The 23,988-nt window shown below is 39.2% G+C and overlaps 2 protein-coding genes across 2 annotated transcripts; one reads left to right on the top strand and one right to left on the bottom strand.

The window, feature by feature from the left end:
• Positions 1-1,009: 1,009 nt before the first annotated feature.
• On the bottom strand, positions 1,010-13,541 carry gabrr3a (gamma-aminobutyric acid type A receptor subunit rho3a). The gene is made up of 9 exons (XM_061054809.1): positions 13,070-13,541; positions 12,393-12,505; positions 9,684-9,751; positions 9,354-9,577; positions 6,811-6,893; positions 5,983-6,120; positions 4,023-4,175; positions 1,839-2,032; positions 1,010-1,691 (listed from the first exon to the last, which is right to left on the bottom strand). The coding sequence occupies exons 1-9, from the start codon at positions 13,210-13,212 to the stop codon at positions 1,389-1,391; spliced, it is 1,419 nt and encodes a 472-aa protein (XP_060910792.1). The 5' UTR covers positions 13,213-13,541; the 3' UTR covers positions 1,010-1,388.
• A 3,413-nt stretch (positions 13,542-16,954) lies between these two features.
• On the top strand, positions 16,955-22,016 carry hhla2a.1 (HERV-H LTR-associating 2a, tandem duplicate 1). Its single transcript, XM_061056299.1, has 6 exons — positions 16,955-17,065; positions 18,504-18,812; positions 19,835-20,110; positions 20,200-20,526; positions 20,629-20,736; positions 21,509-22,016. The coding sequence occupies exons 1-6, from the start codon at positions 16,993-16,995 to the stop codon at positions 21,814-21,816; spliced, it is 1,401 nt and encodes a 466-aa protein (XP_060912282.1). The 5' UTR covers positions 16,955-16,992; the 3' UTR covers positions 21,817-22,016.
• The last annotated feature ends 1,972 nt before the right edge of the window (positions 22,017-23,988 follow it).

Below are 23,988 nucleotides of genomic sequence, written 5' to 3'. Positions count from 1 at the left end.
CTTTATGCTAGTACAGTATTTTAATCTGCATTTAGGAATAAAATATATATATTTTTTGACTATGTATTACCCCAAAAGAACCTCAAGTATACCTCATTGTACAGTATAGTATTGGGCCTGTGTCAGTTTGAGTTTGTAAGACACAAAGTAAAGTTGTAGTTCTCTCTCTGTACACCAGAGGGGGTGCTAGAGAGGGAAAGCTCAGAGAAGGTTGAGAAACACAGATGGCAGAGCAGATCAAACAGTTTCTCCGATTATCAACAACCTTTGAGTGACTTGTCTTTTTGCAACATACTTCAGCATTTACAACAGATTGTACAGAAGACTCGCATGTAGAGGATTGTGACACCAAATGTACAGGGTAATAAAGGTCTTGTGAGGATATCTGTATTATTGCAGCTCTGGCACCGCATGGTGGAGGTTGTTTGGTTTAGTTCTCTATCATGCTCTTAATGTAAAAAAAAAAAAAAAAAAAGAGTGAACCAATTAGAAACAACAATACAGAATCAAACACAGAGAAAAGTCTCTACGCCTTTATATTACATATTTAATTACCTAATGGTAACTTAAAGCCATATTTGAGGTTTATGAGTCCCCCGATGAGCTTTTTGAATGGGTCAATTTTCATCATTTTTTAATTGTATCTACTCATCACATTATCCATCCATCACCCCTGATGAACCTGACGACCCGCTGTCTTCTTGTACCACCGCGCAATGTTATGCAACCCCAGTATAAGTGACCCTATGGCATATATAATCCCCTCCCTCTGTATTTTCTCCACTATCCAATCCTCATCGACATGTTGCATAAATACCGTAAAATCAAAATCTAATCTGTTATTGTTATCATATAGCTTGTAGTTATGTTTAAAATAGTAAATCCATATGAACATTATCATTTATAAAGTGAAATAAAATCAATCAATGTAACTTTATCAAAAATGAAAGCTTGTCACACATTTTGAAGAGCATAATGTTTTTATTTTGCATTCAAGATATTGTACAGTTATTATACAATGTAATGTCTGTGTGTATATTTGAGCAATTAAATAAATCTAAAAATGTAAATATATTTGTTATTTAATATATATTATGTATTGTTGATCATTTTCTCTTTATAAAACAGGCATGTCAACAAAAAAAAAACACAAATGAACATCCATGAAAATAACGGACATTCAGTGCTAAAGCTGATCGCTCCAGGTTACAACTGAATGCTTCTTCAGCAGCAGACTCCCTTCAAGATATCACTCATCAGCTCAACTCAAGCACTGTGCAAACTTCAGGTCACGCATACCATGACACAGTATTAAGCTGTAAGGAAGCTTATTGCTGCCACTGGGTGTCAAACCATGATCAAAAAAACTATGGTTTTCTCTTGCATTGTTATGCATACAAACTCCAGTAAATTATGTTGAAGAGCAGGTAAGCCATGGGGAATATGACTCTGGAATAAGAGTCAATCATGTAGCTGTTGCTCATTATAAAGCTGAGGTTTTGTTTTACAGGGTGCTTGCGGCGTAGCCTGGTGCCCTCTGTGGGAGCAGAGACAGTAGAGTTTCGAGCCTGGGTGTTCCTCTCTGTGTTCGGGGTGCTGGCGACCTCTGGAAAAGAAGCCAGGTCAATTTCGTTGTCATGGAAACAGCCATCAAATGCCATAGCCTGGGTGGCGTCGTAGGACTCTGGGATCTGCAGTGACAAAGAGAGGGGAGGAGGGTGAGGCTGAGGTGAGCGAGCTCCAGATGGCAGGAAATGATTCTCTGTGGGTCACATGTGTCATATGAGATTTAAGAAGACACGCAATGACTCAAAAAAAAAAGAAAAAACTTGAGTTACCCTTGCCCTCTTGAGCTTCTTCATCTCTTCCACTGTGGTGAAATAGTTGACGGCAGCGTACTCAATGACAGAAAGAAAGACAAACAGGAAGCTTGCCCACAAGTAGATGTCTACGGCTTTGACGTAAGACACCTGCGGCATAGAGGCTGAGACACCAGTGATGATGGTGGACATTGTCAGAACAGTGGTGATACCTGGAAACAGAAAAGAGCAGTTGTCTCACAAATGACATCCTCGTTAAGATGAACTGATAAGTAAAAGTAGTTTTTGGAGTGGTTACCAATGGGCATGGCAAGAGTTGTATGGTTCAATTATCCACTTGGGTATGGGGTTAATAGGTGCATGAATGTTTCACGCTCAATTAGTTTTTGAATGGAGAAAAAAATGTTCCAGTCTGAGTCATACTGTATTATTTACAGCAAAATAAGCAAAGTAAACAAAAAAGTTTACTTTAATTAAACCACATCCGCTTTATCCATACAGACGCACTACATTCGGACAAAGTGTTCTGTCAGTCAAAGGAACTAAATATTGGAATATTCCCCCACTCACAATAACAGACCCACAAACATATGCAACCTTCAAAACACACCTCAAACAGTGGATAAAAGACCACCTTTAACCTTTAACCTCTATTATTGTCTTGTGTCACTTGTCACTTGTGCCTTTGTATTTGTATTTTATTTGTAATTTGTCTTTCTCTGTTACCTGCCTAGGGACAACAGATGGAAACTAGCACTTCTGCTATAATCTGGCATTTTTTTTACAGCTGTAATTGTTACAGTTGTTCATTAATGTGCACTGTCCCTAACAAATAAATAAAATAAAAAATCTGCTATCTTTAAATTATTAAAAATTGTAATAAACAAGATGTTCATTTTTGTTATTTTATTTATTATTATCTATTATACTATTATATTATTTTCTAAAGAGAATATACGGTGAGGAATAAGCTGGTCCCTGTTGGTTGTCTTGCACTGTGCTGACAAATCTCTACAGTCACTGCAGCTCTTCAATAAATCGTCACTGTGTAAATTTATCCTTTTTCTAAGTTTTGTGAAACACGTAGGGCTGGTAAAAATGTAAAAGCCGGGGCTTTTATTTTGAAAGAGTGACACCAGTAGGAACGGTAAAACTACAGGTGAGTCGTCCGCAACGAAGTAAAATAACGTACTTTTGTTTGTTAAGCACCTGGCGGACAAGAGTTCAAAGTTTGTAAGAATATCATTTTCATTTGTTAAAAAAAAAAAAAAAAAACGTAGTGTATGTGTGTAAACTAGCAAATATGCGCTTTTACCTTTACTACGGTGATTCGGTTTAACAAATTACCCTGCTAACAGGTGACTTTTAGTAAAATGCGTCTCGTTGTCATAGTTACACCAGCTATTGGACACTGAAAGAGGATAACTAGCTTTTTCTGTCGCTTTTTTTTTTTTTTTCCAGTTTTTAACCGCAATGTCAAACTATACTCCTCAGTTATGTCTTAAATGAAAAACAAGTCAAAAACACAATCGCAGGGGCAGCTACTTTCCTATTTAATATGTATATATATATTTAATATTTAAATATTACGGCGCCATTTGGCCGGAAGTCACCAGTTAACATGGTCACAAAATATAACAAAACAGTTGTCAGGTTAAAACGCTGTAACCCATTCGTTGACTATGTAAAATGGAAAGAGCTGAGTTTTGAACACAATTGGTCATTATGTTGTTGTTTTTTTATATAAAAAGTATCGTAGGGACTTTTAGTCTTTACTTGTGTGGTGTGTTCACTCTGTGGCGCTTTGTGCACCGTATTTTCAGAATAAAATAAAAAAGTTATTCCCGGGATGCTTAATTATTAATTAGTTATGTTTTCAACATATTTACCAAATCAAACACAATACATATAGGCTATTAATATGCTGGCAGTTAGCGTATTTAAATTCCTTTCTATCAGATTAGTTTTTCCCTGTTTCAGTCTTAACACAAAGTTAAGCTGACCTAACCAGCTGCATGTAAACATAAGTGTTGTTAATATTTTTAACTAACCACTGACTGGAATGAAACAAACGAGTACACAACAGGTGTAGCTTTTATGTTTGTACTAATTCGTATCCAAAGTTGTAATTCTACAGTTTTGTGTATAAACATGTGTATGTTTGTTTTGTAGGCTCCAGAAAGTACAACAGAGTCTCAGTACCGAGAGAGACACGGGCAGGTACAGCCCTCCTGTCTATCCAGAAAGAGACCCAGGACAGCATCACCATCAGCATGGTGGGAAAGTAAGTCTGTAGCATGAAGAAGAAGATATGCCTCCTGAGAATGAAGTTTATGTAGAGCCGATTGTACCAACCTGAAACACAGATAAATAGACACGAAGTGGAGGTGGGGCTGGCAGGGTGGGGAAGAGGGGGCAATACAACTGAGAGTGGCAGCAGAAAACAAGAAAAAAAAAAACCTCTAGAAAATGTTTCAAAAAACACATGCAAAGGATTATGTTGAGGATCCAAGAAAGTACAACATGAACCTACAAGAAGAAGCTAGAACTCAGCTAAGAAAGTAATTATTTCGTCTAGAGCTGAGGTTATATAAAAACCTCTTAAAGTGGATATGTTCCAACAAGATTATTTCACACTGAGAAGAAAATCTGCCTGCTGCCTTTTCTATCCTTCTTTCTCACACTAAAACTGTGACAGCAGACACAGACAGGCTTTATAAAAGTGGACTTAGCAGTCAGTCATTGACCAACAACTCTCTGATTAAATTAAAAAGGATCCCAAGGAAGCAATGTTACACGATTTAAAAGCACATGAGGATATCTTAGGTATGTGCTTTAAAATCAAGGCAATATATGTATATATAATATGTATTAGGTAATGGAAATTAGCAATGTCTCCTAAAGATACTATTTCACTATTTCCATAATGGAATGTAACTTAAAGATTACATGTATTCTAATATGCAGTGTTTTAAATGATGATATAGATACACTGTCTTTATGTGAGTTACTATTTAGTTGTGTAAAGATACACATTCAAATGTAATGACTTTGCAATGTATTTCATAGATTGGCATAATATTTTAGAACTCACTTACTGCAAAGAGTCATAAAACTTATAGAAAATTACTTTGACTGGAAACCAGACAAATTGGTCTGGTGGTACCTTCCTCTTCAAAATGTTGATTGACCAGATCCTGGTCAGACCAAACACAACTATAGTATGGGTCTGCTTAAAGATAATGCCTGTTTGACCTCGGGACATTTTGTTAAACAACCAAGATGGCTGTTGCTGATGCACAGTGTTCTGGGTCTGAGTGAAAGTTCAGGTAACTTTGAATGGGTAGGTGTGAGCTACTAAATGATGTCATACAAACAGCTTATCATTTCTTAGCTGATTGGCATTTTTTCAGTCTAATATTGACTTGTTTTTCAAGCTGTGTCGTTGAACACAGCAATACAGGATAAACAGCATTGGATTCATGCATGGAAGCTTACAAAGAGAGTCCAAGAAAGATGTTTTTTACCAGCAGGTGGATTAGCACAAAGAGGGGTTTTCCTTTCCACAACAAATGAACCAGGCAATTGAAACAGGTAAACACACTAAATACAGCAGCCTCACATGAAAAATCTATTTCTCTCATATCTTCTTTGATTGGGCTGTGAGCTACAAGTCCTGCTTCTGGTTAGTTGAGCTCAGCTTGTTGCTCTGATGTTCAATAACTACTAACTTAATGATTAGGTGGTGCTTACTGGAAACACAGTCGAACTTGCTTCTTATAGGTAAAACATCATACTTATATAGACGCTTGTATAGGAAAAGGGTAACAAATGCTTTGATAAATAGTATGACTGACGGGTAGCTGCTGGCTTTGGTTGCATATTCAGATTTGCAGTTACAGATGAGAGTGTTTCAATATTAATCTTATAATCTAGCTCTGAGGTTTGAAAAATAAGTTGTTGTTTTTTAAAATCAGGGCATTATAATCCCATCATTCTTACTGTTTGAAGCTGTTGTTAGCACAGTACTTTCATAGCTTTTAGAAGCAGAAGGACATTAGGGTTTTGTGGTATAAACTGTGTATTGATAAAGTCAGGACTTCTCTGGTTTTTCCCAAACCGGGTACAGCTCAGAGGGCCCCCAGGCTCCAACCTCACATACCAGTACTGCTGTAGAAGGCAAGCCCAAAGGAAGGCTGGAAGTCTTCAACAAAAAACTGAGAGAGCACGATCTCGTCAGTCCTTAATGAATCGTTTCCGTTCTTCCAGTAGAGCATTAGGTCGTTCTCATTGTAGGCATCTTCAAAAAGAGGAGAGAAGGGAGGAAGAGTCATGGTCATCGTGCACAGAAATGGGACTCCCGACTCTCCTCTGAGATCAGGATCCATGCTTTATTTACCCAAAAATATATGTTAGACAGAAAGTGAAATAAAGAAAGAGCAGCTGGCCTAAGATACAAAAAAAATCTTCAAATTTTATATGGAAATTAATTCTGACTCCGTTGTTATTTGTAACCAACTTTAAGTTCAGAGAGGGATAGAATGAAAACAGAATCCCTTGTAAATCCCGCTTTGGAAATACAAAAATGTGTAATGGACAGAGATTGACCTGATTGAGGATTACCACTCAATTTTTCTATGTTAAAAGAAGATTGTGATGTGACTGTGTGTTCATGGTGTATGGTAATGGACTGTGAGTATTACAGTGTGCATCCACTCAGTCAGCCCCAGAACATATCCATCAGGGTTTTTGACTAGCAACATGGAAACTGATCAATTGTTTTTTAATGTCAGAAGTATCACTTGCAAGGGCCTTTAAAAACAAACCAGTGTTGCAGAAAAGGGTTATTTGTAATTTGCTTAAAATGTAGAGTTGGCACATTTTGTTAAGAGGGTTGTTACACAAGCTTAACACATCAAAATAAGTACAGATTTGGGTATCTTGTCAGACACCAAACGTCCACATCGTCCAACTGTAGTTTGATACTCACAGCTCTCCAGCTCCAGAGAGCAATTCTGTGTGTCCAGAGGGAAACTGCTGAAGTCCATGGAGCAAAGTGCAGTCACGGTGATCCTAAAACACATCATAGTTAAAGAGAGACCTACGTGAAATAAGCAGTCTTTCACAAGCAACCACTGTGTTCTCAAAAAATGTAATATTTGAATTACACTGCCGTTAAGAACAGCCTGTGTAGATTTACGTCAGCCAGCTCGCTAGTCACATGTTCACTGGATTTATTTTAAACAGTAAAGATGTATATGATTATATAAACTGATTCGTTCATTCAATAACTGTGTCAGTGCATGATCGGCTCACTGATTGCAGCAAGCTGTTAGCGGGGACGCCATATTGTCAGCAGCTGTGGCTGAAATGGATATAATGAGTCTGAAAGCCAACTGGCCATACTCTCATATGACTTTTAGGCTTTGCTCACTAAACCATACATTAATAGTCTAGTGGATGTTTTATGTCTTCATTTAAGTTATTTCAAAAGTTGATATTTTAATATATGAATATTGACTCATTTAATTAGATTTATAGCACGTGTAAGATTAGAAAAGAAAAGTAGATACGACCGATCCTCTTCTTCTTGTTATGCAATACAATGATCTTTAGATTTTTTGAATAGTTCCAATGGAATTTGCTGCCATAGCTACACTTTTGTCTCGACTGTCCTCAAATATACTGCTGAATAGTTCTTCTTGCACTTTGTGTTTGGGTCATTTTAGTCCCTCTTGGAAAACCTAACTGGCAGATTCTACAGGATTCGTTTTTTTTCCGGCAAAAAAACATGGTCTTGGACTTGGAGGTGCTGACCCTCATCCTGGCTGCTTCGCACTCAGCTGCAAAACCCAATGCCTGCTGTTGGTCCCAGAATGAGGAAGCTAACAAAACCTCATCATCTGCAAAAAGCAGAGATGAGATTTTGAGGCTCCCAGAGTGGAAACCCTCCTCCCCCCAGGTGCACCCTGAGATCCTGTCCTTGAAAATCACAAACAGAATTGGTGACAAGGGGCAACCCTGGCCATGCCAACACGCACCGGGAAGGTGTCTGACTTTGTGCCGAGGATGCTGAACACAACCCCTACTTTGGTCATATAGAGATGACTTGTAGCAACGGCCTAGGACCCAATCTTCTGCAGCAACCCCAACCTCCAAAGTGACAAGGTCAGCCTTCTTCAAGTCCAAAAAACACATGTAGACTGAATGAGCAAACTCCCAAGTGATGTGAGCGATGCACTTTGTCCTTGTGAGAAGTCTGGCTGCAGAGTTCTACAATCCGAAGTTGTGCTATTGCTCTTGTATTGAGGCAGTTTAAAAGGGCGTTACAGTAATCCAGCCTAAATATATATTTTTTCTGTTGTTAAAATATAAAATTGAACTAATCTTTGAGGAGTTCCAAGTTGATAAAAGCAAGATTGAACCAGTTTCTTAGTGTTTTGATTAAAACTTAGGTCACGATCAAATACAACCCCCAAGTTTCTAACTTTACTGCTTTAACATTTGGGAATAGTGGGCTGAGCAGTAGCTGGATCCGGTTCTGAATATTCTCAGGGCCAATAAGAAGCATTTGTGTTTTGTCAGTTGTGCGACATCCTGTCTTTTACATCAGTTAAACAGCTCTGTAGTGTAGCCAGTTTATTGTATACGGTGGGTTTTATGGAGAGATATAATTGGCTATCATCAGCATAACTATGTAATGCAATTTTATGATGACAGATGATATGATGATGTCAAGGTAAAACAAAATTGGACAAGAATTGAGCCTTATGGTACTGCATGACTTCTATGCAGTAGAAGGGATGAATGAATTGACTAAGACAAAAAAATTGCCAGTTTCAAAGATAGGAGGTAAACCAGTCAAGGGCCGTATCAGAAATGCCTACCTAATATAATCTGCTCATTAAAGTGGCTTGATCGATGGTGGCGAAAGCTGCGCTAAATGGTAAATGGACTTGAGCTTTTATAGTCCTTTTTTAGTCTTTTGAACACTCAAAGCATTTTTACACTTTAGGTCATGCCTACCCATTCACACACTGATGGCAGAGGCTGCTATGCAAAGCAGCCATCAATATTAGCAAATCCCATTTATTCACACTTAAACGTCACTGACGAAGCAGCGGGAGCAACTTGGGGCTAAGTGTCATGCCCAAGGACACATCGGACATGTGGCTGCAGGAGCTGGGGATTTAACCCCCAACCTTTCGGTTGAGAGACAACTGACTCTAGCCGCTTCTACTTCCCAGTTTAATGTCTGTCCCAGTTGCGTACTGTAGATGCAGAACTTGACATACAAAAAAAAGCCTTATAACAATGCATTTTGTTTTGGAATATTTAAAAAAAAAAGCTGCATTTAAATCAGTCATAATAGGAATGTGTTGTATGCCCAAATAGCCTCTTCAAATCACTGGATGGACTGAGTTGATGTGCCATTTTCCTGTAATTCTACCAATGTGGTTGCAGCTGCTGTTCATTCCTACTTTGATGATCGTGATCGCTTTATGAGTCGTGACAGAAGAGGCACTTTTTTACCTGACACTGTAGAGGATATTTCCATCTGGAAAAACCCTCAGCATGATGTTCTCCATGGTTGTATCGTGGATAAAAGAACGCTTAGAGTGAACAAAGAACACGTCAGGAACCCAAATCTTCTTTACAAGACGTGCATCAAAAGTTCGACTCTTGTTGCTGCTTGAGGGGAAGGCCAGGCGATCGTCCTGCCAGTAATGCCTCAGGTACAATGTCATGGTGAAGTCCTGAAAAAAATCACATACAACAACAAAGTTGCGTTCAAAGCCAATGCATAAAAAGAGAAACCAAATACTGGTTAGCGTACTACAGAGGTTCTTGAGATGCACAAACCATGTTAACTTCCGATATGCTGTCTATGCTCTCTACCTGGACGTCGATGCCCACAGGAATAGCTGAACCTGCAAAAAGGTCAAACGTGAAATGGATTATAAACAGTGTCATATTTTCCATGAATCATCTGTGTGCACATCTGGCAGAGATTATCCAGTATATGTGTAAATCCTACTACTGATAAGATATAAGCCACGTCTGAAATGATGACCCAGACATAATGCTGGTTCTAAAACATGATTCAGCTTAAAGTTGCATTCAGTTGAATTCCTCGTAATAACATCACCTCACTGGTTACTATGTAATCCAACAGGTAATCCAATGCGCCAGACACAACAAATACATACATTTTATTTCTGGATGAGCTATAACTAAGTAAATAGTATTATGAGATTCCTTACAGGACACTTAAACTGAAATTTACAAGAAAACGAAAAATGCATTTGGAAGAGCGGACCAAAGCCGAGGCCAATAGTCCACGGCTTTTGTGTATTTTCACACTGCCATACACATAGAGGTGAAACAATGTGTTCATTATTATTGAACGTGATCTGGATCCATGCCGAGGTTTAATGGGTTTAATGGGTTGACCTATGTTTCACATCTACATCAAGTTGAATGGAAATCGGTACCTTTTAAGTAATCTTACATAACATATTAGTATTGTTCTTTAGTTCATGAAGCAGTTTTGTTAAAAAATAGTTTAAGCTCTTACAACGGCCTACATGGGTTCACACTTTTTGAGTTTTAGTTTTTGAAAACATGCAGATGAACAAATAAAAGTTCATTTTCTTTAACCACCGTAAATCTGAAGCATATCAAGCTTACAGATACAAAAGCTCACTGACACCAACAGTCTCATCAATTGGCATTTAAGAACACGTCACACAAAGCAATACAAAGCAAACGCTGGGGGGAAATCGGCACAAGAGGTCAGAGCCAGGAAACCAACCAGGTTTTTTTCTTTCTGGTGAACGTTTATGGGACCTTATCTTGAATATGGTGAAATCCACCAGTCTCTCTCTTCTCAAACATTTTATACAACCATATCAGCCTTATTAAATATTGAAACAGCATCAGTGTAATGTTTTGTTTCTCTTTTTGAACAGGTTTGTGACTGTTACTAAAATTCATCTATGTCCTCTGTACATTTATCTTTAAGTACTTTGTGCTTGCCATTTTGACTGATTTGCATCTCCAGCCTCACAGATATTCTTTATCTTCATCAAGCATGTGATGTCAGAATTTTTGTAATCCATAGGCTTTTCTGGTAAGCTAAGCAAAGAACAGTTATACACACATCATGCAGGTGCAGGGCAGTGCAAAAACCGCAGACTGAGGAAGAAGGAAAAAGGGCGGGCATATCTTCTTCCTCAAGTTACAAAGAACACTCACCAATTATGCACGTTGAAATTATGCATATAAATATCTTCCAGCAGTTTTATTTAAAAAAAAAAAAAAAAAAAGCCTTACACCAATTTACAAAGCAACTTTTAAAACAACTGTCTCAAAATTCAAGATGGATTGGTGATGTGCCATCATATTTTACAATATAAGCCTCCAGTGTGGTGTTTAGTATGGAATGGTCTTCATGTCATTTTCCAATTGCACAATACTGCCAACGTATGATGTGTACTGTAAACTGTACTGATGTCTCTGTGCCATTATCTAATGAATAAGCTGTGGAAAGCGTTCGTCTACGATAACAATGGAGTAGTCAAGGGGGAGGGATTATATCGGGCAGCCAGGGTCCTGAAAGTAAAGTCCTGTTCATTTTTATCCAGCGTCAGGTCACAGGCTTTTTGAACTCCCAACAGGCATGAAACCCTCCGGAGCCAACAAAGGGGCGACCGTTCAAACTATCGGATTAATTGATCTGATGCATGAAAAAAATAAAGAATCTTAGAAAACACTCAATCCCATCATACAATCACACAGTCTTTGCTGATTTTGCGAGATCTAATAATTTGCGAGGAAAACATAATGACGTAAGAGTTGACACAGTGACACAGGCGGGTACAGGAAAGCTCCTCCAGTCAGCTACTCTCAGGAGACCTTCACATTGTGTGCCAAAAGAGGCTTCATGTGAAGGGTTTGTATGACAATGCATATTTTCTTTGTCGCGTTGCAATATTCCCCATTTGGAAACTGAATGTCATGTCATTGTCACCACTCCCTGCAGGCCTGTTCACAAAAAGACTGTTACTTTCTCCGATCTCCCTGAGACGAGGAGCCCGCCCATTACCCCTTCTGACAATGAATAAGCCATTTAAGTTATTTCAAGTTGAAAGGGATTGTGAACATGGTGTTCAAGAAGTTTCAAAAGCTACGATTATTTTAACAAAAGTGTTTTTTGTACAGCTCACACATGAATTAAAAGCACACGCAAATACACAATCCAGATGTGTGCTTTGAGTCACAGGGAAATATGTTTTGAATATTCTCTAACATGATTTTTTTTTTTTTCCATTTCCATCCACAGAACCACTAGACACGCATATCAGATTATTTTATCTGTACTGTCACTGTCTGCAATCATCATCTCACATGGCAGACAATCTAGGTCACTCAGGTTTTTTGGGAGGCGTACGTAATACCAAAGACAGCACAGTAACCTACATTAACCTCACTGAGTTGCCAGGAAACATATGGTTACGGAAAATGACAGGAACTGTAGAATTCAACAAAACGATCAGGTGTGCGTCTTACCTCCGAAGCCGGGCCGCATTGCAAAGTCATGGTCCTCAATCCGAAGCAGCTGCTCAGATTTAATTAGCATAGATTTGGTGCTGTCCAGCTTTTTCATCTTAAGGTCCACCCGCCTGAGAACCAAAAAGATCAAATAACAGCTTGTGTGGAAACTCTCTCTCTCTGTCACCATCTTACCCTTTCTGAGACACTTGAGCAGAACAGGCATCTGGTTGAGGGAGTCTGTGATGGTTCATTTTACTTGAGCAGTCTGATTACAACTGAAGGCCTTGGGTTTGTAGACAACAGAAGTTCTCTTTAGGATATCGACACTGATCTGACGCAGTTCTAACTGGGTCAGAGATATTTAGCGACCTCTGTTGTATCTCTATTATGAGCTGACCTTGACCAGGTAATATATTTTTGCACTAAATACTCCATCTGTCTTCACATTCTATAAGTCCTCATATCTGAACCAAAAAAGGAGCCTGATTATCAGTTTATCTCTGAAGACAACGTTTTTCCAATCAATTGCACAGATCTCCTGTCACCTCACATGATCATTTGAACCCGCTCTTACCTTTCAAACAGTATTTCTGATGACATTGTAAAGTAGCAAAACGTAAAAGCATCCACAAAATACTGTATCCAGCTGTTAAAAAAAAGTGAATTTGCAGAGAAATCCCACTTTGGCTCACCCTCTGTGCTTTGGTTTGGTGTTCCCTCCGACGTACTGCTCCTTGTGTCTCCTCTTGTTGGGGTAGTGGCTGCCGTTGAGGTGGGTGACGGGCCACATCCAGGCCAAGCACATCAGTCTGAAGGCCAGGAGGGCCACTCTCATGGTTAAGCTGGGGCTGGAAAGACGCAAGGAACGCAGACGTTCCTCACGCCTCGTTAGTGTCTCGTCCAGGGAATGCCACAGCTGCCCCTGTCCTCTACTGGCACGTCCATGTCCCAGCAGCGCTCATTCTGCCCTGCCACACACACACCCCGCTACGTCTGCATTATCCTGCTCTTTCATCTTCTGTGACATGCTGAACATTAGTCAAGATATATCCGGTGCTTAGCTCCAATGCACAGGCATCCCCGTGGTTTGCTTGTCTCTGTGTCATCCCTCTGCTTACGTCTCCTGACACAACATGTTGCCCTGACTCTACCAATGTCCCCTCCCTCTGATTTAAAACCAAATATCAATTTATTCCTATAATGACAAAGGAATACCATTAATTCCTCTCTAATCTTCTTAGCTGTGGTTGGTGAAATCTTTCAGTAACCTACAAACTGCATGCAGCAGAGGGAGGGGAGGGGGGATAATACAACCAGCGGTTTCATCATCATTCTGACCAGATAAAAATAAAAAGCCTGTAGCCTACTTTTCATGCAGTGCAGGATTTTCCCTCGAATAGCGTTGCGCTCTGTGACGGGTGGGAGGACGCATGTGATCACATAACGGAGAGGAGACAGATGAAAGCATATGTTTGGGCCACATCTGCAGATGCTGCACTTGTGACTCTTGAGCACGCAGAGATGATGCTAAACTGAGGCTTTGAACTCTTTCCCCCTCATCAGGTGTTACAAAAGAGGAACAAGAACACAGTCTGAAAATACAACGTCACTCACATCATGTCATCAGCTTTTGAGAGGTTTAATGACATTCACAAAAACTGCACAGTCCTTTCTGAGCCAGCATTGTGGTTAAGCTCTTATTTTAGGCCAAAGGATCCCCTGCAGTACAAGAAATGCTTCATAATAGAGTGAAATCTAGTTCAAACCCAAAATACACCATCATCTAAAATAATGTCACACAGTTGAATCAATTCCTTTCTGAAACATGATTGATGAGTTATTGTGATGGGTAATGATTTCCTTTAGATTTGCATCCCTGCCAAACTGAGTTTATAAAGGTCTCCGTTTGTTAGCCCCTCATTGTGTAACATTACCACAGCTTGATCCTGTCCAATACAGCTAGCTGTCCTCTGCTGTCAGACAGACCTGTGGCAGCTTCTCAGCTATTGACAAGAGACAAAAGAATGCAATTTGTCCTGTTTCCCCAGCCAAACTTTTCAGGTGATGGAATCAAAAAACAGGCCACTTATGCAAGAGTGTTGGTCTTTTAACATTTGCAAGTGATGACTTATTAAATTGTAACCCTTAGATAAATGGAAGGCAGATAAACACTGAGGCCACTGGTTACTTTAAGTGACCTACTGTATGTTTGAAGATGACCACATCTTTGTAAGCGTTATTACGATTTTTTTAAGTGGTTTTGGTTATTTATGGGATTATTTTGATTTCACTTTCAAATCCTAACAGAGCTTTCCTTATATTTGTAGTATTTCCTTCACACAAGAAACAATAAGAAAAAGCAATACATCTTAGAATTTATATTTTATTTGTATTTCGGTGCACATACTGATAAATTCATGCATTTCACTGCAGTAAGATTTAATCAGCAATAGAGTGCACATACAGTATACTGCAGATCTGCATACTGTGTACTATTTCACATTCAACATGCTATGATTTAATGCATGATAATGTGATTGATTGCACAATAGCCCTACAATAATGCATCCTATATAGCCGTAATAATAAGAAAAATTATGTTTATGAGAAATGGAAATCTTTAATTTTTCCAGTATCAACAGTAAATAAGAATAAAATACAAAAGGCTTATAGAACGAAGCATGCTAAATATTGACAACATATTAAATGAGGTAAGAAAAGAAAAGCTGCAGCTAAAAAAGAGGAACTTATTCAGAATCAATGATGAAATCAAAACATGGACAGCATGGCTCTACTTTAGTGGCATGGTCTCTTTAATCTGGGATTAAAGTTGATTGAGGGCAGACATGAGCAGTGCCATCTTAAAGAATCACGCACGTGGAGCTCGCTTCTCTTGTACATGTGACCCCACAGCTGCTGGACAGCAGGCGGCCTTTCACATGTGGATGGATGTAACATCTCATCTGTGCCCTCTAGAGGTCATCCTCTGTTAAAACAAAATGTAAACAATGAGCTGCACTTTTATAAACACAACAGACTATTTGATGCAGATTACCTTTACTCTAATATCCCACTGCGAGCATTATCATAGATACATTACTAAATTACTGATAAGATTATAAATGACCAAGTATTTTATTTTGCATTAATGACATTTTTTTACTTAATGGAAATCCTTATACTGTTGAACTAACAGGAAAACGTCATGTATACACAATCCTGGTGAATCCTTCCTGTTCTAATCAAGGCTACTAAGCATTCAGATTTTTGGTTACAGTTACCTTATAATCTGAGTTTATAGATTCCGCTCCCAAACTTTGGATGGAGTTTAGTTGTTTTTTTTTAACCCCTTATTGTTTCAAAATGTATGAACTGATTTCTCACTCAGCCTCACCCAAGACCAACTCTCTGTATCACCTAGTGTTGCCCTTCTATACATCCTATAATTAAAACCGTCATCATATACATGGAGGTGAGGAGTTTATTATCACTTTTCACACAGTTAGATTCCCCTTTTTCACACAGTGAAAGCTGTCTGTATCATACTAAATAGCACGTTCAAATAAGACCCAGTGAGAATACTGAAGGTTCATTTGCATTGCTGGAATTACTTTAGTTTCATTTTGTACTCCAGGAATTACTCCCTGCAACAACGGCTAAAAGAAATGTGCAACCCATGCACAAAACTGTTTTATGATAATAAATAAAGCTTTAAACAGCTGTTGTCTGTGTGAGAGAAGGATACAGATTGATCAACTGGATGAGGGAAAATTAACGGACCAGCAGCTGGGTCAAAGTTAGCCAGTTGTTTTGGTGGACCCTTTACATCCCCTTTGACCAAGCAACAACAACCCAGCATTATTTTTTACAGCCCACCAAACAACCCAGTGTTGTTTTGGTTGTAAGTGATCCAGCTGACATTTTCCACCATTTAAATGTGTTAATCCATCAGTGGAAAAATGTCATTTTTCTTTAGAGCAGGAGTTGATCATGTCACGTGTTTTATTTGCATTGATTTTACACGTTAGATTAATTGTTGAGCTGAGCTGCATGTCGACAAAGAAATGTTTTTGCACAGTTTTTAAGAAGTTACTCAGTATGGAAAAACGTGTACTACCAATTTAAAAAAAACTTACTTTGCAGAATGAATGAAAGCTACATCCTTAGAAAGTCTTTTGTGAATTCCTTGTTAGCTAAAAGTACTCTTGTGTCTTGTGTGATGTAACCCTTACATCTACTGAGTTCCCTCTTCTTTTTCTGCTGAGCACATTTCTGTAGTCTATTTTTGGATCATAATCATTTAGAGGAGCTTCTACTTTTTAACCAAAATCACTCAACATCTTTGATTCAGGCTGATATCTCACGTTCTGATTCTGTGGATATACAAAGATCGTGAGGTGTTACATGTGTTTTTGAAAGTATTTCAGTGAAGGTGTTCGGCGTGAAGTGAAGCTTTCACAGGGCTGCTGGTTAAACTTTTACCTGCCTGGTTAATTATCCAGTGTTTCATTAGTGTTAGGAAGGATGTAAAGTGGAGTCGCACAGAAACACTTCAGTGCCCTCACACACACCGAATACTCTCACAGGATTAACACCTCAGCGCAGGCTGACGGACATGGCAGAGACACATGGACTAATGATTATGCTGCTTATATTCTTGGAGAATTCTTCATTGACAAACTCAAAAGGTAGTATGGTTTCAACTCTTTAAAATCACAGAGGGTGTATTTAGAGGAAAAGTTAATAGAAAAGAGAAACATATAACTAAGGTTTCTTTTTCTATAAGTATTGATCAACTACTTATAAGTTTGCAAAATTCAAAGTATTTAAATATAAGATTGAGTTTATAGCCAGTTTATTCTTCTAATGCAAGGAGACTATTTTAGAGTTCTGGCAAAGACTACAAATCTGTCCGATTAGATGATAGAGTCAGGCTTTGTCCCTCTTAAAAAAACAGTTTAACCCAAATAATGATGTATAACTTTGCAGACATTAGACACGATCACATTTATTTATTAAAATCCTCAGAAAACACATTGTGTGAGAACCTTGATCTTCAATGTTGCAGAGGTAGAGACGTTAAAAGAGCAGCTATACATAGATACTTTCAAGCAAGTGCAAAGAAAAGTAGGAAAATGCATGAAATTTAGAAGCTAAGGGGCTTGAATTAACAATGACAGATACAACTCAAAAAACTAAAATAGTGAAAATACAATCAGTAAGACCAATGTAATATTACTGTAAGAGCAAACGTCTTAAATTAGGTGCTGATCTCGTCATTGTTAAAGCAGGCAGGCCTGTTTTTGGGTGAAGAAGAAAATGATGTGTCCAACAGCCTTCTCCAGTAACAGTCTGTAAAGGTCAGATATAGAGGAGTTCTGCATGGATCGAGTTTAACTATAAAAGTCAGAGCTCTGTGTCTCCTCCAATTGAAGAGCAGCAATAATGACTCAGCTCTGTAGTTTGTGTAATGTGTTGTCACTGGTGCCCTTCAACATAGTTAAAAGTGTTACAGACCACATTTAGTTTTCAATATCACTTCAGGAGCAGTCACCACAGCTGCACTGAGTCCTTGGTGCTGCTCTGCTGTGACAGCTGCAAACATCTGGGGAAAAATAAGTGAGCACACATCAGGGGTGAAATGTGACTGATAAAAAAAAAGGAGGGCACCAAACAGCCCAGATGTTAATGATTGGAACTGTTCACTGCAGTGATATGCTCATTTGCGCCTTTAAATTATTATTTGCACACCACATTGCATTCTGTGATTTAAATAATCTTTTTTTTAAACTGATTTTAAAAAATGTTTTACGTTGCTTTGGCCAAGGTAATTTCATAGCACTTTAGTTGTATTTTAATTTGCATATGTGTATCATATCATGTCTATCATTATCATTTTTTTTTAAAAACAGCATGATGTGAAATTTGAAGCAAAGATAAGGACATTGATGCTCTCTTTTAAAGTAATTCTCATGTGGAGAATAAACTTTCATAGAAAAATCTGCAACATTAATTCGAGTGTCTTGAAATATATCTTTCAAATGGACTATGCTCATCAACTACAAACAATAACACCAACCTCTTGAGTCTGACTGTAGCTTTCCCGCCTTAAAGTCTTATTACCAGATGCCAACGTCACCTGTATCATCCCTGACGACTGCATCCTGCCCTGCAGCTTCAGACCCACCGGGACTGTGGTCATCCACTGGTACAAGCAGCAAATCCCTGTTCACAGCTATTACTACAACAAGGACCAGTATGGACTTCAGAACAAACACTTCAGTGGAAGGACGTGCCTGTTTAATTCCCAAATCCCGCATGGAAATGCCTCCCTGCTCCTCCGGAGGCTCAAAGTTCAAGACAAGGGCAGGTACAAGTGCTACACGAGCACACGGAAAGGCAACCAGGAGATCTTTGTCAACCTGGAGGTGAAGGGTAAGTCAAATCTGTCAGCATGTAAAATGTATTTAAAAAGAAGCTGATTCAGTGTGGACAATGTCTGCGTTGCTCCTGGTTTGTATTTCAAAAAGGTGCGTTTTTAAAGGCAGAAAGGATTTTTGTTTCTTTTTGAAGAAAAATATGGAAAGATCATGCTTGTGTGGGAAATAATATAAAATGAAACATATGACAGAGATTCACATACAGATACAAGCGCAATTTTGACTAAATATGAAGTTACTGTTTTTTCGCCTTATGGTATTAAACAAGGACATTAAAGTGAAGCAGGAGATGTGTTTGTGAGAACTGCTCTGCTGAAGACCACTGCTGCAGAGATCTAAACACCACAGACTAAAGTTATTGAACTCTCATAATGTATGAATTAGAGAAAAATGCACAAATTGTGCTTCAACTTCGTGACAACGTCCTCCTTTCCCATAAAAAAAAAAACTGCAGTTCCTCAAATGTCCACTTGAAGCTGAAACAGAAGCCATTGTATTCCAAGCTCAAATCAAAAAGCCCTTTTTTACATCAGAAATAATTATGATTATAGCTCGGTACAAACATTGGGTGTGGTCTCAATAACTTATTTCTTTGTTGGTAAAAAGTTGTGTGCGGATTGAACTTTCTTACTTACTTTATGGCTACAATTATGCAACAGTTTGATGATTAGAGGTGTGGCTGATTTGACAGCTGTGCGTATTGTTGCTGTTTTTAAGGCCTGCCTCAGCTCCACATCTTTGCTCGTTTATTGACCAATCAAAAGTTTGGTGGATTTCCAGTATAGTGACTGCCATCTGTGGGCTTCAAAACATGTCTTCAAAAAACCATTGGGGGATGTCACTGAGGCTACCTCCATGTTTTATACAGTCTATAGCTCCACCTGACTCATTGGGGTGCATTACACATGATAGAAAACAGACTGATGATTGTTTTTTACTTTTCTTTATTAGTGCCTTAGTTTAAATCACGTTCCAATTAAACTCTCACGCTGTTGTCTTTCAACGCTTTTCCTCCAGCTCTCATCCATTCAGTTGTCATGGAGATGACTGACGAGGCGGTCACCTGCTCCTCTCACAACATCTACCCCGTTCCTCAGGTGACCTGGGCCACAGACCCCCCCTCTGCCCGGGAAGCTCTGGAAAATTCTACCATTAAAACCTCAGACCACAAGGGTCTTTTTACTGTGGTGAGCACGCTGAGGATTGTGGGTAATCTCTCCAACATGACCTACTTCTGCTCTTTCATATCCGCTGACAAGACCCAGGTGTGGACTGCCTCTCGGAAAAATGCAGGTGTGGTTTGGCAATGATAATAATAATTTGATCAGGTTAAAGTTTTCAAAGAGAGCATGATTTATGTCAATGAATTTTTTTTTTTTAAGATGATATAACACATGAAGAGGGTCATGCACTGTCCATCCCTTGCATCGCCCCCCCAAGTCTCCAGAATTTCTCCCTCACCTGGACCTTCACCCCGTCCAGTGAGCCCACTGTCATCCTGAGGTATGACACAAAAACCAGACACACCTTCAACCTGTGGGAGGGCAAAGGTACCCCAGACCAGGACCTGCTTCCTCTGGGAGACGGATCTCTACTTCTTCACAAGCCAGACATCGAGGAACACTCTGGGACGTATGTATGTTCCTTCTCGGGGCTGCAGAGCAAACACGTTGTTCAAACCAGAGTAAACATCACTGTTTCATCAATTAGTGAGTATTAGATCACGCTGTTTGTGGTAAGAATGGTATACATCGAGGGAGGACAACAGAAATAGTACATTTGAAGATAATGTGTCATGTTTTGCTCTGCAGGTTTGGATGAGTCGAGTGTGCAGAGGTCATGGTGGAGCACTGCAGCCTCTGTAGCGTTTGTCTTGTTCACCATCATTGTAGCGCTCCCTCAATGTGTGAGACAAAGAGGTACGTGACATTTACTGTCCATAGATAGATAGATAGATAGATATACATTAAACATTTCTGTGCACCATGATTCTGCAAATCATTACCGGTGCTATAACTGAACTAAAAACATTTGAAACGATATTAAAAATGACTTGTACCGGAATTGTCAGGTAGTGACTGTCTGTCAATTCAACCTATTTTTCTTCTACCGTCTCTGGTGGATATGATTGCAGAATCAGGACATTTAAATTGATCTTGCTGTTGTAGCAGCATCTGTTGACAAGATGACTTCCAGGTTTGCACAACATTTCATCAACAAAGCTTGTTTTGCAGATGTTTAACCACAGAGTGTTTGAAAAAAAAAAACATGCTAACAAGAATTTATATGAGAGGCTAAATGAGTGTAGTTAGACATGGATTTGGTGCAGGATTTGAACTTTTACTCTTAGGTGTAACACTGTGGTGCAAGGGGAACAATTCAAGTGCTTTAAATACATGGCCATGTGGTGGTGATGTTTGTACAAGCAATCCTGAACTGAGGCTGCAACTTCAACAGACTTTTATTAAACCACTATCAGTAGCCTATTTGTATGTCCTGCTAATAAAAACAATCAAAATTTAAAAAAAAGATGACCTGATTGGAATGAAGATGCAACATTTTTCAGCACAACAAAAGTATAGTAATGATATCGTTAGTATTGTCGGATTTAATAATTGTCGGGAGTAGAGCCCCATATCGTAAGCAATCTTTTTACTTTTGCATGACTTTCATTTTCTGTTCCTCGTACAGGGATGGAGACCAGAGCTGCCTCACACACACACAATGGAACAGGTCTCGTTGAAGGTGGGCCTTACAAAGACATGCAGACAACAGCTTCCTATATAATCGGACAACATGGAGCTGAATGTACCAGACTACAACTGCAGTGTGAGGCGCAGAGTGAACTGGCAGGCAATACGCCAAACATAGCAGAGGACTGCCCTGTGGATTTAGCACCAGGTACTGAAATAGAACAAGAAGACAAATCAGCAGGACCACCTGAGGAAGGAAATGATGGAGCACTGCAGCACTGCAGTCCAGAGAGGGGGGGGATTTGAAAACACTGAGCCTGGGAATCATACACCATGAACTTCATGCTTTTCAAGCTGCTGGACATGCAACGCACAGTGGAGGATAATACCCCCAAACCTATGAACTAACTCCAACAAAGAGATCCATCCTGATCAATTTGATGGATAGATGTTAAGATCATCTTCTTTATTGTAAACTGTAAAAACTATATTATTAACTTGTTTTCTTGTTTGCCTACCTTTTAGAATAAAAAAAAACACATCACAACATTTTCTGTACCATCTTCAATCTGACTCCTTAAAACTGTGTGAACAATTGTTTTATTTAGATTTTGGACAAACTGGCTACAAAACGCCGAGACGTGAGACTACACTAAGATGTCTTAACAACGGCCTGCATTACACCACAGCTCTGTAATCACAGACTAATCTTCTAGATAAACTCTGCTTACAGCTGTGATGTGGGAAGTGTCCACATCAAGGCCTAATTAAGGAAATAAACTGCAGGGTGACCCTTCAGACCAGACCCTCTAGGACTGGCTTTTTTTTGCTGTTGTTAGTGGTCAGTAAATACACGTTTGCTTATTGTAACAGTTCATGTTTGTAAAAGGGTTGAGATTGGGATTTAACTTTTAGCTGCTGAGTCAAAGTATCGCAGGAACACAAGGGGCAGATGAGAAACATGTCTGTCTGTCTCCTAAGGTGAAAGATGAGTTGACTTTGCAAAACTACAGCTGGAAGAAAACAAACATAACTGCTCCACATCAAACACCCAAAACTGTCTGATGACTTTGGCCTCTTGTGATTGGGTGAGACATTTGAGACTTCTCACGCTGTGAGTCAGACCTCCCGACAATTACCAGGGTTGATTTTACACCCACTCCCACAATCTGACACCAACTTTTTCTCTCCATCCTCTCCCCCCCCCACCCCCACCGTGTTTTTCCATGGTCTTCACTTCAAGCTCTCTAGAAATCACTCCACACATGGTTTCAGTCTGTAGTGTTTAAAAATGTGCACACACACACACACACTCACAGCACTTGGCAGCAAACGTCCGTTTCAAATCTTACCTTTTTCTCATTCTTTCTTCGAGCGGGAAGTGCGGAAACATTCCAGCGCTCAATGACAATTACATTTTTATGCTGGCAACAAATTGTGTCCCAGTTTTCAAATGAGAACCTCCTGACATTTACATGCGTCATTTTGAGTTCCCACGAGAGGTGTGTGCGTGTGTGTGTGTGTGTGTGTGTGTGTGTGTTTTAATGACAAAGACCCCAGCTCCGTGTCTGGAAGTAATCATCTGATCCAGGCTGCACTCTCCCCCTCCCAATGATGTAATTGGAGTTTTTCTGGCGTGATCGCTCAAGATTTTTAGGGGATTTTTCCAAAGTTAACTTTTCATTCATTCCTCTCTCTTGAACTATTGATAACTTTACCTATTTGAAACCAACGTCTTTTTTTGTAATTGCAAATCCATCAGATCAAAGAATCACAGGATTGGATGTGCAGGATTTGTAATGTCTCTTTCTTACAGTAAAAGGGTTTTTTTTTTCAGTCTTTGCCTGCTGTTCAGTGGGGGAGAGAGGTTGGCTGTGTTTCAAACACAGCGATGGGGCCTCCTTCCCTCCTCCACATACTGCTGAAACAACAATCTAAGACTCTTTTTTTTTTTTCTTTTCTTTTTTACAACTTTCAGCAGCAATGTCTTCTCTTACTTTTCCCCCATAAAAACACACACATTGTGGGATTGCGGGAAGACTCGACTGTGGGAGTTTGGCGTGTTTGTGAAGAAATTGACCAAAACAGAAAATGAAAACATTGAAGAGAGAATGCAAAATGTAGACAGTAGTCCATGAAGGTTAGAGGTTGTAGTATGAGCAGTACAGCTTTGCAGTAACTCTAGTGTCTCCATGCTGATATGATGTGATGTTAACTTGATACCTCAGCTTATTGATTATTGTGAGGTCTGAGGTCGGTAGCCTTATTACAGAAAAATAAATCAGGAGTTAAATGGGATTCCTTTAACCACTATCACTACGGAAGCACTTCATGCATCCGTACATTTTATTTACTCTATTTCCTGTGAGTAATTCCCAGTTGTTTTCTCAAGAGATCAATTTATGGATCTCGTATTTCAAAGCCTCAAAAACATCGAAATAGGCTCAACTTACCTTATTTGCAATGACATCATAGCAT

The sequence above is a fragment of the Labrus mixtus genome, chromosome 14, assembly GCF_963584025.1.
Source record: "Labrus mixtus chromosome 14, fLabMix1.1, whole genome shotgun sequence".
NCBI lineage: Eukaryota > Metazoa > Chordata > Actinopteri > Labriformes > Labridae > Labrus > Labrus mixtus.
Note: the sequence above shows the minus strand (reverse complement) of the source record. Positions and strands in the feature narration are given on the sequence as shown.

Coding starts and splice junctions, on each gene's coding strand:
- gabrr3a (XM_061054809.1), bottom strand. CDS start 13,212: ATGAGAGTGGCCCTCCTGGCCTTCAGACTGATGTGCTTGGCCTGGATG. Junction 6,894..9,353: donor AATATCCTCTACAGTGTCAG/GTAAAAAAGTGC, acceptor GATGTGTTTTAG/GATCACCGTGACTGCACTTT. Junction 1,692..1,838: donor AGAAGCTCAAGAGGGCAAGG/GTAACTCAAGTT, acceptor TTGTCACTGCAG/ATCCCAGAGTCCTACGACGC.
- hhla2a.1 (XM_061056299.1), top strand. CDS start 16,993: ATGGCAGAGACACATGGACTAATGATTATGCTGCTTATATTCTTGGAG. Junction 17,066..18,503: donor TTCATTGACAAACTCAAAAG/GTAGTATGGTTT, acceptor TCTTATTACCAG/ATGCCAACGTCACCTGTATC. Junction 18,813..19,834: donor TGTCAACCTGGAGGTGAAGG/GTAAGTCAAATC, acceptor CTTTTCCTCCAG/CTCTCATCCATTCAGTTGTC.